The sequence below is a fragment of the Rhizopus microsporus genome (assembly GCF_002708625.1).
Source record: "Rhizopus microsporus ATCC 52813 unplaced genomic scaffold scaffold_6, whole genome shotgun sequence".
NCBI lineage: Eukaryota > Fungi > Mucoromycota > Mucoromycetes > Mucorales > Rhizopodaceae > Rhizopus > Rhizopus microsporus.
In genome coordinates this window covers 766,998-782,434 of record NW_019671921.1, presented here as the reverse complement: position 1 = coordinate 782,434, position 15,437 = coordinate 766,998, and the positions used below count along the sequence as shown (strand labels likewise).

At 36.8% G+C, this 15,437-nt stretch overlaps 4 protein-coding genes across 4 annotated transcripts in view; 2 read left to right on the top strand and 2 right to left on the bottom strand.

The window, feature by feature from the left end:
- RHIMIDRAFT_280072 (WD40 repeat-like protein) overlaps positions 1-1,084 on the top strand; it is a 2,019-nt gene extending 935 nt beyond the window's left edge. The window contains exons 4-9 of the mRNA XM_023612879.1: positions 1-141; positions 191-286; positions 339-389; positions 439-561; positions 613-785; positions 840-1,084. Of these exons, the coding sequence (XP_023467357.1) occupies positions 1-141; positions 191-286; positions 339-389; positions 439-561; positions 613-785; positions 840-1,001 (746 nt within the window). The 3' untranslated portion in view covers positions 1,002-1,084. The remainder of the gene's footprint in view (positions 142-190; positions 287-338; positions 390-438; positions 562-612; positions 786-839) is intronic.
- Positions 1,085-1,136: 52 nt separating this feature from the next.
- Positions 1,137-4,686, top strand: RHIMIDRAFT_236703 (uncharacterized protein; the record flags this gene model as incomplete). The annotated part of the gene is made up of 20 exons (XM_023608621.1): positions 1,137-1,427; positions 1,476-1,744; positions 1,792-1,898; positions 1,955-1,969; positions 2,022-2,479; positions 2,532-2,553; positions 2,609-2,700; positions 2,757-2,769; positions 2,835-2,897; positions 2,945-3,102; positions 3,155-3,213; positions 3,274-3,398; positions 3,444-3,651; positions 3,705-3,744; positions 3,797-4,000; positions 4,055-4,150; positions 4,203-4,278; positions 4,330-4,400; positions 4,455-4,529; positions 4,582-4,686. 20 exons carry the CDS (start codon positions 1,137-1,139, stop codon positions 4,684-4,686), a joined length of 2,547 nt encoding a protein of 848 aa, XP_023467356.1.
- A 31-nt stretch (positions 4,687-4,717) lies between these two features.
- On the bottom strand, positions 4,718-8,070 carry RHIMIDRAFT_201127 (antiviral helicase; the record flags this gene model as incomplete). The annotated part of the gene is made up of 4 exons (XM_023606508.1): positions 4,718-5,267; positions 5,318-7,157; positions 7,216-7,420; positions 7,477-8,070. 4 exons carry the CDS (start codon positions 8,068-8,070, stop codon positions 4,718-4,720), a joined length of 3,189 nt encoding a protein of 1,062 aa, XP_023467355.1.
- A 142-nt stretch (positions 8,071-8,212) lies between these two features.
- On the bottom strand, positions 8,213-11,308 carry RHIMIDRAFT_236701 (uncharacterized protein; the record flags this gene model as incomplete). The annotated part of the gene is made up of 11 exons (XM_023608620.1): positions 8,213-8,291; positions 8,340-8,496; positions 8,549-9,103; positions 9,163-9,488; positions 9,537-10,215; positions 10,267-10,519; positions 10,569-10,655; positions 10,709-10,815; positions 10,868-10,987; positions 11,036-11,126; positions 11,174-11,308. The coding sequence occupies 11 exons, from the start codon at positions 11,306-11,308 to the stop codon at positions 8,213-8,215; spliced, it is 2,589 nt and encodes an 862-aa protein (XP_023467354.1).
- Between the last annotated feature and the right edge of the window lie 4,129 nt (positions 11,309-15,437).

Sequence of the window (15,437 nt, the reverse complement as noted above, 5' to 3'; positions counted from 1 at the left end):
TGGTAGATACTCGACTGGAAGGATCGGCGTTAGTTATTCGTAACGATGCCATGGTGAACACATTGTATGCATCAAGAGATGGTATTCATGTTATCACAGGAGATGCACAAGGCGTATTAAAAGTGTGGGATATTCGATCAAGTAAGGAGCAAAAAGATGATCAGAGGCTTTATATATTAACAACAGTTAGAACAATGTATATCAAATAGACAGAATGATCATACCCAAATGCCAATCACACATATATCCATTGGTAGAAGGAGTACAGATGCTTCAAGAAGAGCTAGTAAGAGCATTTGCCTTTGTTTATTCACATTCGATTGATCACTATAAATTAGTTAATGATTATGACGAGCCTCGATATATGGCAGTCAATAGCTATGATAACTGTAAGGGCATCTGGTTCATCATTACGATTATTAATACAATTATTTTTAGTGCTACGCGTCTATGACCGTGGTATGGATCCACCCAAATCAGAACTTCGACTTGTACATTCACTAAAAGGATTCAAAAACAAAAACTGGCCTATCAAGTCGTCATTCTATTGTGGAAGTGGATGTAAGCCATATGCAATCTATAACAATAGAGATTAAGCTGACAATCTATTAGATAATTCATCCATCTTGAGTAAACACTCTGTGGCGAATGATTACGGGGATATCGACATTGCAACGACGCCAGCTGACTATTTATTGGATCCTCAAGAGCTCAAGGAAGAAAAGAGTGTACTGCTTGCTACAGGAAGCGCAGATCCATATGCATATCTTTATAACGTTGGAGAAGTAAGGCTCAAAATACCCCTTTGACGAACCAAAAGTACTCATTGATTATTACAGGATAGCGCAGAGTTGATGCAGCGATTAGAAGGCCACACAGATCGAGTGTATGCAGTCAATTTTCATCCTACTGAACCTATCCTTGCCAGTTGTTCGGCTGATTTTACGGTTAAAGTATGGGGACCTAGCTTAAACAGAGGCAAAAAGAAGACGATCAACTAAAGGCCATTATTCCTTATTTTAATAAATGTTGTATATATATTTTTTGTTGTTATCACGCTGAAAAAAAAAAAAAAGAAAAAGAAGGGCTATTTCGTACTTTTTTTTAAAAAAAAAATTCTTCTTTAATAGTTTAAAATGGACAAAAGCAAACAATTGTCTTCGGCTATAACCGTATCATCCTCCCGCGTTTCTTTATCCGGAGGCTCAAATGCAACAAGGAGTGTTTATACTCAAAGAGCCACTCAACAGACATCCAATAGACTTACAACCGGTGGAGTATCAGCACGACCCAAAACAGCGATGACAGCTGTTACAAGAAGACAAGTTCCAAAATGTATTATGTCTGTTACTGAAGGTAGAGGTGTGGCTATTGAAGTAGGTATTTGCATATTTGACGTCAACAGCTGCGAATGTACTTTATCACAGGTATAATCCTTGTATATCACAAACTGTCTTCTTAGATAGACTAAATAGTTTGCTGATTCAACAACATTTGCAAGAACTATACAAAAGATTAATCTAAATGATCCACAAAAGATACTTGTAAGCTCTTTTGGCAATAAACGCTCTGAGGAAATAAAGAAGAGCAGCAAGCTATGCCAACTGATAGAACAGCAATTCCCGCATGCTTCTTTTATTTTCTTACCCAGGAAGCACTTTAATGATGAGATGGGTATTGGCTATATAAAACACTATGGGCTACAAGAGGACATTCCAGGATTGCTTGTTGGTGTATCTCCAAAGTATAGATCTCAGAGCAAGGCTCTTTCTTTAATAACGGCATCTATAGATATTACTGTTTGGCAGCTACTTCTGGTACATTTTACTATTTGTTACAAAATGAAGGCCTTGCTTTTGCTGAGAATACCATCAAATTCTCTTATCAAGGTGCTGAAGGTAGTCAAAAGTATTTCTTATTGTGATTCATTTGATATAAATAAGTATGCGCATAGGAACATTGATGATCGGTAAGGCTAAACAGTGCAACGTTTGTACTAAATTTTTGGATGATGCATTTAGATACAATTACTTCAAGAAACCTTGAACTGGTTACAAATATCATAAATATCCACAAAGAAAATACTCTGCTTGGTATCCTTGATAAAACAATCACTCCTATGGGAAAGCGTCTTCTCCGAATGAATATATTACAGCCCCCTTGTTGTTTGGAGGTTATTACGGATCGATTAGATGCCATACAGGAATTATCAGCAAGTGAAGAGTGTTTATTTAACATTCAGTCTTCTTTGAGGCCCTTGAGTGACCTGGATTATATAATATCATTCATTGTCAAATTACCCAACGCCAATCATAAAACAGTTGGTCGACAAATGTTGGCTGTCCATCATTCTGAATCAAAAATCAATCAAGTGATTTGTCTGAAGCAATCAATCAAGTCTATACAGAATATTGCTTTTCAGCTGCCATGTCATTCTAACCCTGTTGAGAGCTGTATCTTGTCAAAAGCAATATATAAGGTAAGGTGATGCAATCTTGCATAGTATTTGCTTGTTGATTTATTTTATGCAGATTTTATCTGAGCCTATTTTCGGTAAGACAAGCAAGTACAAAAAGTAATTTATGTATTTATCTTGCTTTATATATAGCTGAGCTCGAGGAGATAATTAATAGTGTTATCAATGAAGACGTTGGAATAGAAAAAACGGGGCTTGGGCTAAGAAATCAAAAATGCTATGCCGTAAAGGTTGGAAGGCAACCATGGATAATGCGTGTTTTTATCTAATAATTTTGTAGGCTGGAGTTAATGGTTTGCTTGATGTTGGCAAGTTCAATTTGGTTAAACACATTAGATTTTATTACTAAAATAAATAGTAGCCAGACAAGCCTATAAAGAAGCAATCGAAGACACATATGAGCTTGTATCTGAATACTCGGGTAAGCTGTTTCTTTGAATATATGGCTTATACTAAGTATTTTTTTAGAAACAACTGGACTGAAAATGAAGCTTCAGTTCAGTTCCTCAAGCGGGTTCTTTATTCAAATGCCAACGAGTGAACTTTCTGATGGAAATACGCTGCCTGATAAATTTATTAATGTTGTCACCAAAAGAAAAATGCTTCATTTTACGACATTGGAAATAGTAATACAACATATCGCTAGAGTAAAATATGTTAACGGTCTTTATTCTCTAGCTTCAAGCAAATAGTAGAATAAATGAATCCCTTATGGAAGTGTACCTGATGTCTGATAAGTATGTATTTTTTTCTTCTTATTTACAGGTACTTGTACTAACTTTCTATTTAATCAAAAGAGTTGTATCTAATTTGTTGCAAGTATTCAGAGATAATATCAACATACTGTATAAAGCATCAGAAGCTATTGCTCTCTTGGACATGCTTGCCTCATTGGCTTCATGCAAGCTTTCATATGGCTACGGTAAGTGATAAGGTTGTAGCTTTAGTATCTAATGCCAAATATTAGTTCGTCCAACGTTTTCTGGTGTCTTGGCTATAAAGTCGGGTCGACATCCTGTTCTTGATCATATTTTAACATTTCCACTAGTACCAAACGATACCTTTGCTTCATTATCAAGCAGCTTCCAATTTATTACAGGACCCAACATGAGCGGTAAATCAACCTATTTACGACAAGTGGCTTTACTCAACGTGATGGCTCATATTGGCTCATTGTAAGCATCATTCCCTCTTTTTTTGCTCCACTTTGAACCCATTACTATACTAGTGTTCCTGCAGAATATGCATCTTTTAGATTATGTGATCAGGTAGAGTTTACTATGCCACAAGAGATTTGATAGTAGACTAACATTAAACAAGCTATTGTCGAGATTAGCAAATGACAATATCCTTTCGGATACCAACACATCTTCTTTTATGACAGAAATGAAGGAAACGGCCTATTTGCTACAACATGTGACAAACTCAAGTGTTGTGATCATCGATGAACTTTGTCGCAGCACTTCTCCCAATAATGCTGTTGGGATCGCAGCGGCTGTGTGTGAAGAACTTGCCAGGACAAAGGTAAGTAGAACTTTACTAAATAAGAATGTCTCTTGCTTTTCCTTGTCTTTGTAGGCGTTTTGCTTTTTTGCAACTCATCTTCATGAGCTGACACGAACGTTGGTTATATATCCCAATGTAGTCAACTTGCGGTTTAAAGTAGATGTTAGGGTAAATGCAACAAGTTATTTTTTTTTGTGGGACTTATTTATACAATTTAAAGATGGATGATCGAGATTGTATAGTTGATTATCAGTATAAAATAGAGGATGGACATTTGTCGACTGAACAAAATTATGGTTTGATTCATTTAATAGTATACAAGAACTTTTTTAATATCAATTCAATAGGTCTTCAAACGGCTCAATTGCTTGGTTTTCCTAAAAATCTCTTATTAGCTGCGTATCAAATAGTCAAAGAGGTATAAAAAAAAAAAGAAGTATCATATACTTTTGTATGACTGAATCTTCTCTAGTTGAAAAAGAATAAGCAGACTGCTTATACTAACGAAAGGGCAAAGGAAATCAGTAAAGAACGAAAATTGTTATGGGTAAAAAAAAAAGACAATAAAGCAATAAAGTACATTTAATAACTTTGACTAGTTTGCAGACAAGATGCTTCAATTAGACCAGGCAGACTTGAACGATGAGCAATTACTTGAACAACTCACACAGTTACAAGATGATATGGTGAAAGGATTTCCATAGTTTATTGAATGTAATGCATAATATATATCTTTTACAAATAAAGCGATGCTGCGAAAATGATGTCTCTGTGAATTCTATTGATACCCTCTGAAAACTTATTTTCCAATTCACTATTTCCAATACTCTTGGCTGCTGCACACATTTGCCTTAAAAGCTCTTCTAGTCGTCTAAACACACGAATAAGGGAGCCTTCATATACAGTCGTCATCTTACAGATCTGCGAGAATTTTGCTCCTTGACACCAAGCAAACACAACATCCATCAGTTCTGGTTTAAACTTTCCGACATATTCTTCTTCATCAAGATTCATTTTACACTCATTAGCAACCTTGGCTATCCTACGCGCTGTTTCTTGCATTAATCGAAGAGGTGCAGATAGTTCTTCTTGTAATTTTGCTTTCGCATCCACTTTTTCATCAAATACAAAGCAACTTAAAACGGCAACTGATTGATCCACTGTAAGATCATTAAAGACACCTTGGAAAATCATTTCTGTCAATAACAATTCATCACCTGAGCTAATCTCACAGGCAACACGGCCCTTCATTTCCACAACGTCTGATGAAGTAGTAAAGCCTAGTCTAAAAGGAAATGTCAGCTAGCTGTTTTAGAATGTTTAAAGAATACATACCTTCTCAGCACACGTTTTCTATTCTTAAGTTCTTCCAACTGTACTATAGATTGAGCTTCAACGAGCTTTCTCTTCAAATCTTTAATCTTTTCAGTAATTTCCATCTTTTTTGTGTATGTCTCATATAAAACTGGCAAGTCGGGTGATTTAGTCAATGGATGATCCATCACTCTCTTTTCCAAGTTGAGAATCTTGTTGACCAGTTTTTGGAATGAAGGATCTTTGATGCCCATGTTATTTATGGGGTCTAATAACGGAATATTTCCATGGAATCTCTTTTTTACTTCCATAATGGACTTGTATGCTGCTTTGCGTGTATCTGAGCTTCGTAAATCTTTTGGAAGAACAAGTCGAATATGACTGATACTTTGAATAGTACGCAAGCTGACTGGAATAACCAGTGGATTACGTTCATCATCATTCGTGGCGGGTTTGATACCTGTAGGTTGACCAGCTGCATCCTTTGTAAGACTACTGTCTTTAGAGCAGTTTAATAATATGTCAACTACATAGTTGGGTTCACTATCTTGATCGGATGCCCTCTTTCGGCTGTTGAGCTTTTGACAGTTCAAAACAGCGCCCCAGCCAAAGTCCATCTTTTCATATTCTACACGTACTAAGCGCCCAGGTTGCATAAATGGTAAAGAATAAGTGGGATGAAGCATAACGTCACGCACGTCTTGAGTATAAGTATCAATCTGTTTTCGAAGTTCATAATAGGTCGATATTTCTTCTTCGCCTTCAATCTGTATACTGTCCTTTTCAGCTACTAATTGCTTCATTTGATTTTCGAATTGAGGAATATTTGCATCATTTTGAAAGGTGTAAAAACACTTTTCTAACATGTATTCAGGGCTGACGCCTTCAACACGAAGCAAATTCAAGATCATATTATAACTCAAATGGAAGGCTGAATTCATACGATCAGATTCACCTTTAACCATGCCCTTTGCTACCGCAGGTTCCATCTTTTCGTCAATCATCATAATAACAACACCACGTTCATCAAGACCACGACGACCAGCACGACCAGACATTTGGATATATTCACCTGACGTTACCCATCGAGTAGACTTGCCATCATATTTACGAACACTAGTGAATACGACAGTTTTAGCAGGCATGTTCAAACCAATAGAGAATGTTTCAGTAGCAAACAGGACTTTCAAAAGGCCTTCTTGGAAGAGAACTTCGATCGTTTCCTTCATAATGGGTAAGAGACCACCGTGATGGACACCGATACCACGTCGTAAAAGTGGAAGTAATTGCTGAATTTGTGGAAGTTGGCGATCATCCTCGTTTAATCCAGAGATGGCGTTTGTGAATACTTGGTTTACCATGTCTCGTTCGCTATCGTCATTAAAGTCCAGCTTTGACATGACAAGTGCATTTGCTTCACATTCTCTTTTGGAAAAACTAAACACGATCACAGGATGATAGTTCTTCATCATGATCATTTTTATAATACGATAAATATCTGGTGGACCATCGTTACTATTTCCGCCCTTATATGTCTTTCCTTTCTTTCCACGGCTATTTGGTCCACTGGGATCATCTCCTCTTGCATCGCTTAGAGCAGCAATGGCTCTCTGGAAGTTGTCTTCTCTAAATCTACTTTTTTCATCTACAACTAAATGAATACCATCACCACCGGCAGGGAATAAATAGTGTTGAAGAGGAGTAGGTCGGAAATCGGTATAGACAATGTGACATGGCTGTTGGTGTATCTTACAAATCCATTCTGCAAATTCCATAGCATTAGGAATTGTAGCAGATAAGAAAACGTATCTAACTGCGTCAGGTAGCAAAATGATCGATTCTTCCCAAACAACACCACGTTCTATGTAAAGAAGTCAAAAAAACTGTTGCTTTTATAAAAGTATACAGTAACTGCTTACCTGAATCTCTCATATAGTGAATTTCATCATAAACAACCCATGCGACTTCACGAATAATTTCAGAACCACGGTATAACATAGATCTTAAAATTTCAGTTGTCATAACAAGACAAGATGCATGTGGATTGATGGTAACATCACCCGTCATCAAGCCTACATCACCAAATTCTTCTGTAAATTCACGATATTTCTGATTGGAAAGTGCCTATGACATTGTCAGTTTTTTTTACTGCGGTTATTACATGCCTTGTTCATCAGTACCTTGATAGGAGAAGTATAAATAACACGTTGCTTGTTTTTTAAGCATTGAGCAATAGCATATTCTGCCACGACTGTTTTACCCGCAGAAGTATGTGCTGAAACCAATACAGATTCATTTCGTTCAATAGATGACACTGCAACACGCTGGAAAGGATCTAGGGTAAATGGGTACGTACGAGCAGGATCAACAGGTGGCACGTGCTGTGAGATGGGAACATAGGGATAGTTTGGAGGAACCGCGACTTGATGTCTAACTTGGTGACTCAATACAATCTGCTCACCTTCAGCAACAGTGGGCTGTCCTTGAAGACCTGCGATATTTGCAACTTGTCTGGATGTTTCTTGCTCAAATGTATCAGCCACAATAGGTGTGGGTTGTTGAGCCACGTCTTCTCTAAACTTTTGAAGCTCTTTGTTTTCTACTTTTAATTTTTTGCCATCTTGATCATTCAATGTATCGTCTTCGTTGCGTCGTTTAGTGGCTGGTTGAATCTCTTCTTCAACATCGTCAAGAATTTCATCGTCTTTAACATCATCAAAGTTATCTGTAGTCTCACCACTAAAGACGTTGAATAAGGACTCTTCGTCAAACATTTTAAAGACAAACACTAATTTTGCAAGATCTTTTTTTTTTTCTTTTTTTTTGTTTAGGAGAAAGCAGTCTCAATTTTTGATGTGTAAAATGAGGATTTGAAATACAGATCGAGGGGGAGAAACAAAAGTTTAGATATTTTATTTAATGTTCTTCTGGTAAAGGGCCTGAAAACTTGCCGTTTGCTTCACTGTAAATGTGCTTATATTGATGTCCACCAAAACTAGTCAAGTAAATAAGACTGTTCATGAATTACATGTATATTATGTACCTCTCCAATAAAAATTCAGTCAGTATATAATACACATTTCTATTGGCATTGTGGTAATTGATCGCATGATCACTGTCTGTAAAGAAGTGAACACGGTAGTTGTGAATATCTGCTAATGTCAGTTTATCAACTAATGTTGCACTATGTTGGAAATGAACTATATGATAACAATAATGAGTAACTGTCTAATAAACCTGCTATTGACTTACCATTATCATCCCCTGTTCCATGTACGAGAAGATACTTGGCATTTTTAAATCCTGCCATGTTATTCACTGCGCTACGATTATAGCCTTGAGGATTCAATTTTGGAGTCAACATATAACGTTCAGTGTATACAGAATCATAGAATCTCCAATCAGTAACCGGAGCTACAGCCATACCGGTGGAGAACACACCACTGTTCGCTTCAAGGACTCTGGTGGTCATATAACCGCCGTAGGACCATCCCCAAATAGCCATACGATACTCATCAACGTAATCCAAACTTGCCCAGTGTCTTCCAGCATTGACTTGATCGATCACCTCAAGCTCTCCTAGTCTTCCTCTGACACCAACTCTGTAATCTCTGCCTCTAAATCCCGTACCTCTTCCGTCTACAGTAACAACAACGAATCCTAATTGACTAGCGACAAACGTTTGCCAGCTTAGTTCAAACTTGTATGAAACAAGCTGCGAACCAGGGCCACCATAAACATGGAACAATACTGGGTACTTTTTGCTTGCATCAAAATCAGGAGGAACAACTTCCATCGCAGTCATTTCTATTATATTTTAATAGATTAATCAGTGAATCACGACAAGTATACTTTAGACTACTTACCGACATCATCACTTGTAATAGTTTTCATATGCATCTTGGGAAGATCGTAATCTCGTAAAAGTAATCGTAAATCAAGGTTATCTTCTAGTACTGCCTTGAAAGAGGTATCGTTGACTTTCTTAACAACCGTATTTGGAATACCAGGACCTTCATAATTCAAGATATAATAGCCAGATTTGGGAGAGAATGAAACTGAATAGTATGCGTGCTCGTCAGGGCTATTAGGACATGTGATACATACTTTGGACGAAGCGGGGTATTCTTCTTTCAATGAAATACTGTACAAATGACGTTCATAGGGTGATCTCTCAGTTGAAATAAAGTGTCTACAAAGAGTAATAAGTAAAATATATAATGGTCATTGAGAAACTTACACAAGTTGACGCACTGGGTCTACTTCAACAGTTCCAGAGACAACTTCCCATTCTCCAGAAGTCAACCAAGAGACTTGAGTATGACCATTATCTTTAACAGTCACTATAGCCAAATGAGGGAAGCCTTCCTCATTATCAGCAATATCAAGAAACTGTACACGATCGCTCTTGTTAGATGGCAAGTAGACCATAGATTGAGCGATATCGATCCATCCTTTATCCTTTGGCTTGTATTCTTGGATCTTGTGCACTGTAGAGTTTCCAATGTCCAAAGGGTCAAGCACAGCAAGGTTAGTGAACTGGTGATCCTGTACTCTATTTGTTTGTTTAAACAGCAAATGGCTATGTGCCGAGGTACACCAAGCAACATCAACAATCAAGCGATCGTTTTTAGCAAAGTCTTTATATTGATTTGCATGTAGGATGGTGTTGTCTTCACTACTAGTTGTAACATCAACTGTTGTGTTTGTTAAAAAAGAATGAACATGTAGGGAAACAATTGGATTGGGTGATCCTGCTTTTGGATACTTGATATTTGTCTCTTTGGGGTAACTTGATCCGGACGCTGTATATAGCTGCAGATGATATTCAGGCACCTCTGTCTCGTCTAATTTTAAAAAGGCAATATGTGTAGAATCTGGAGACCACCAAAGAGCAAAATTTGTAGCAAATACTTCCTCTAAATAGATCATTAGAAAAGAACGTTTAGCCGCAACAGAGTCAATTATACCTTCATAGACCCAATCAGGTACACCATTAAACACAGTCTTTGAACCGTCGAATGTGATTCTATAATGACTCTTCAAATCTGTGACATAAATATCATTATTCATGACATAAGCAACTTTGTGGCCAGTAGGACTCCATGCAGCATAAGCAATTTTTGGTTCAGTGTCTACAGTGGAGGTATTGGTTAGAGGGAAGAGTGCTTTATCTGATCTGCGGTAAATGTATATGCTGGATAAATATGAGTGTCTCCATTGCTAAAAGAAGAAATTTGAGTGTGTATGTAACAAGTTGTATAAACCTTACTTTAGTAACATTTGTTCTCAATAAAAGGTATTTAGAGTCATGTGATAGGTCAAAGGAGTGAACATCAAGAAGACGATCTTTGATTCTCTATGTAAATATTTTCAATTAATAAATAGTGTGTATAAACGATCAATCTTTACAAGGTCCTTGGCTTCTACAAAGACTTCACTTTTTCTATCTTCAATAGATTCAATCAAGATATCATTAGAAACTGGATCTCTAAAAGTATAAATTCCGTCTCTAGGATCTAATATAGCAATGAATGAATATCTACTATGTCACACACACACACACTTTACCATTCTCAACCCAGACTAAACTTGCTCTTTTAACTGTGAAGGAAGAGTTGAAGACATCATCAAATTCTAAACGCTTTGAATCCGTTTTTGGTATGTCCTCAGTATTCACAGATGTACTGACTATATTATAAAGTTTCAATTAAAAAGAACTGAGAATACACTACATACATTCTACCAATAGCTGTGTGATGGATGTAACCCATAATAAGACAACAATAACCAATATCAATAGAAATCCAAGACAGGTCCAATTAAAGTTCTATCCCCTTGTTTATATCTATTTACATAATAGTCTCTCCATCGTACCTTTTTTCGTAAACTTTTCTCCTTTACTAAATACTTTTCGTCAGTTTCATAGTCCTCAGTTGATTGCGAGTATGTAGAAAGTAATCGTTGAGAATCAGAGACAGATTCCTCATCAAAGTATGATTCGGACGGCATCAATCTCTGTCTATCTATTTCTTTTATATAAAAAGAAACAACAGAAAATCATGTGGCACAGTCTTTTATTTCTCAACAGATTCATCCAAGAAAGGAAAGATTGCAGAGATACAATGTAGTGAGGATTTTTTTATTTAAACGTGATGCGTATCGAAACAGCAGATAGTATGCTGTTTTGTAAAGAATTGCGGATGTGTGTCGAGGACAATGAGCAGCTTTATAACTGGACAAACAACCAAGATGTCAACATACACAGCGGTTTCTTTCTAGCCTTGATATAGGCAACCAAAGGACTGGATCCAAAGAAGAAGAGGTTTATTTATTTATAAATATATGGAAAATAAAGCGTGGAGGTCAAACTGGAACCAACTATGATTGTGTTTGACACGACATACAATAGTCATTTGAATTGAACAGGTCAAAATACTATGATTAATATAAAAATGCTTTTATTTTTCGTCTTTAACTGCGACGGGACTATCATACATTTATCTCATGTTTGCTGAATCACCTGGTTCTTGGATAACTTGGTACAAGTTATTTATGGTCTTCTGGACTATAGCCTTATTAAATTATGTTAAAATAAAAATACTACTTTATACATGTTGAAATAACTACTATTTACCTGAAGTTGGTATAGTTTCTCCAGAATGGTGGGAGTAAGCAAGGCATCATCCACATTATCTCTAGTCAAATAAAACTTGCTTAATTCCACCATTCTCTATTGACCATTATACAGCAAGTCCATTTTATATGCTGTCGCTCGATTTCCTATTCGATTAGTGTTAGCAGTAGTTCAATATATCAAAAAATAAAAATAAAATAAGCTACCTTCCAGCAATAATCCAGCGACTTTTGGATATGCCACTTTTCTTTTGACCAGCTTGTTTAACCCAAGCTGTATCTCTTTGCCAAGTTTCACCAAATCACTTTCCAAGTGGCCATTGGAGGGGTTTCCTTGCCTTTTCACCTTTACAAAAAACATTTTGAAGCTTGTCTCAGAGTGTGGCTCCATCCATAGGACAAAGCCAGAGATCATAATCGTGTAAATACTTACGATTGGGACAAGCCGATACGTCATCCTTAAAACGAAGTGTTTTAATAATTTATTGTTTAATAGCACACACCATTCGCATTTTGTATCTTTTGTTGGTGTAATGATACAGCTGTTGATGAATAGGTGTAGTATCTCGATGATCAATTTCGATTCGCTTTCTTTCTGGGATGTATGGCTAAAAAAATCTACCAACAAGAGATACTGCGGTCGTTGTTGCCACCTTTTCTCTTTGGTTACTGGCCGAACTTCTTAATCCATACAGTTTGTTGTTTGCTTCATCTTCGTTTATATCGCAATTGTGTAATATTCTGTTTACTTTATAACAGGTTTTGAACGCATTTTCACCCAAGGGATTCAGGTGTTTTTTCACATGCAGATTGTTGATTACAGCAATTTTCTGGTCTGAAGTCACCTTAGATAATAGACTTGCTTGAGAGACAGAAAAAAAGTATGAATGACATGGATCTATTGATCAAATTAGTAAAATTATTAACAAAAAAAGAATTATAATAACAGGATAACCTACAAAACACGACAGCCTGATAAATGCTTTCTTATTTGTGCACCATGAATAATTTCTTCGCGAAATCATTTAGCCACATCTGCTATGTTTGTTGTATTCAGCTAGTTGTAGCTTTAAAAACACTATTAAGTCAACAACTTGCGAACTAGATTCTTTGTTGAAAAGAAGTAAGGAGTAATATTAAAATAAGACGCGTGTGTGCTTTATAAAGGGAGAGAATCTATGACTGCTATTTGCATTAATGTCGTCAGTATGATTATTTGTCAGTGTTGTCAGTGCTCTTGTTCTCATCAGATGAGATAGAGGAATGTAAAGTAGAATGTATGCTCTACTGTATAGAGTATTGTAATGATTCATATCAAACACGCAAAAGCCTTATTTTATTTTAGTGAGATCCTCACCAATAAAGAAGTTCAATAGTCTCATCGACATATGATTCTTTTTCCCTAGTTTTAACTCAGGCCCACTACAGAGTCAACCAATGAGGAATGAAGACTGATGTTCTCCTTAATATCACCTCCTTAAAATAATTCATGCAGCCAAGGAATTTTTTTAACTCAGGAACGCTTTCTAAGTCACAATGTACACAATTTCCGGAAAGAGATGTCGCGCTGACTTGTCGCTTTTTCGTATAAATTGTATTATAAAAACTGCAAAAATGCGACTTTACTTTCTGAAAAGACTGTACAGTGCTTACAGCAAGTAATGTCACAGCCAATCAAAGTTAATTTCATATTTTTAGAAATGAAATCACTCGTCGCTTGCTTAGAAATCATGTCGTGATTCTTGACACCAAAGAAAACTATAGATAGAGAGTAAGTATTTTTTTTCTTGTAGTACTTTTTTTTTTCAATACTTTACAATTCAACATGGATACAATATTTCTATATGAAGATGGGCATGGGAATGTTATTGATGAGAATGGTGGTCCTGAGCCCATGGATTATATAGCTGATCAGAATGAGTTTATTGTTGAGACTATTGCTACTCATACGGAGTACTTGGGAAATGCAGTCCCCAATGTTGTTAGAAAAGCCAAAAAATGAAGATATTCACATGAGGGAGGCAAAACCAAAACGAAAATATGTGCGTTATACGGTCCAGGATAAAGCTAGGTTTTTCGATCTGAAGATTGAAAAGTGTATGACTACATCAGCTGCAGCAAAGCAGTTGGGCATTCACCCTCGAACAGCTTATAGATGGATTAGCCAATATAATGCGTGCCCTGACAGTATTTTTGAAATCTGTAAAAAAGCAGGTCGTAAGTGCATCTTAACTGAAGAGCATAAAACCACTGTTATCAACTTCATCGATGCTAATCCCTTTGCTTCTGCTGTTGAAGTGACCGAACATTTACTGAAGCGATCTCATGATCTTAAAGTATCCCGCAGCGCTGTTAATAACTTTATGAGACGTGAGTGCAACCTTTCGTTGAAAAAAGCTGATTTTCATTCTATTGAGAGAAACAGTCCAACGAAGATTCAGGAGCGATACAATTGGGTTTGTAAATGGGAAAATACGGACATGAACTTTCTGACGAACTGCGTGTTTCTTGACGAGACTGCTTTTGATATAAATATGAAACGTTCAAGAGCTTGGCCCAAAAAAGGTTCTCGTACTATTGTTACCAGGCCTACTGCGAGAGCAAATACAACGTCGATATTGGGTGCAATCTCAGCTGCAGGTTTGATCGCAGTTGGCGCAAAAAAGCCAGGACCTGCTAAGAAGAGAAAGACTGAAGTATATGTAAACTCGGGGACTGTAACTGGCCACTATATTAGTTTCTTGAAAATGACTCCCGATGAAATGGATAAGTATCCTCATATGAAAGGGCATTATATAGTTATGAATAATGCGCCCATTCATACGCATGAAAACATAAAGAAGTATATTGAATATCGAGGATACAAATGCGTGTACCTTCCTACTTACACTCCTGAACTAAATCCGATAGAACAACTTTGGGCAGTGGCAAAAAGTAAGATGAAGTGTCATAGGTTCTTACAGGAAGATACTTTGTCAAAAAGAATAACAGAAGCCTGTAAAAGTGTAGATAAAACCCATTTCAAAGGGTTCGTTTCGCATTCTTGCAAGTGCTGGGATAAAGGTCGAAGCAAAGAGCCCATGTAACGGTCATCACCGGTCTCACTAAACCTAATACTGAAGCGATAAAAAAACAGACAGGTAATATTTATTTATTTTACTTTAGATCACACAGTATGGAGATGTTTAAATTATGAATGCGCAGGCCAAGTAATTAGGTAAGTTAAGCAAACTCGGGTTTTAAAAAAAAGCGAATAATGTCAATCAATCAATGGGTTGTCATATTGTTTAATGCATCTCTTCGTTCGCGAACATTCCAAAGGACCGCTTGATTAGCTTTGAATAAATCAGAAGCCATAATTTGGGCCATCTGTTGCATGATGTGGCTGAGATCACGACCGTGACCAGTCACCTATCCTGCCTCCTCTTGGCCCCTATATTACTCCTTCATCTACTAGTCGCGGTATAGTCCAGTGGATGTGCAAACCTCTAAGGGTGGTGGAGGG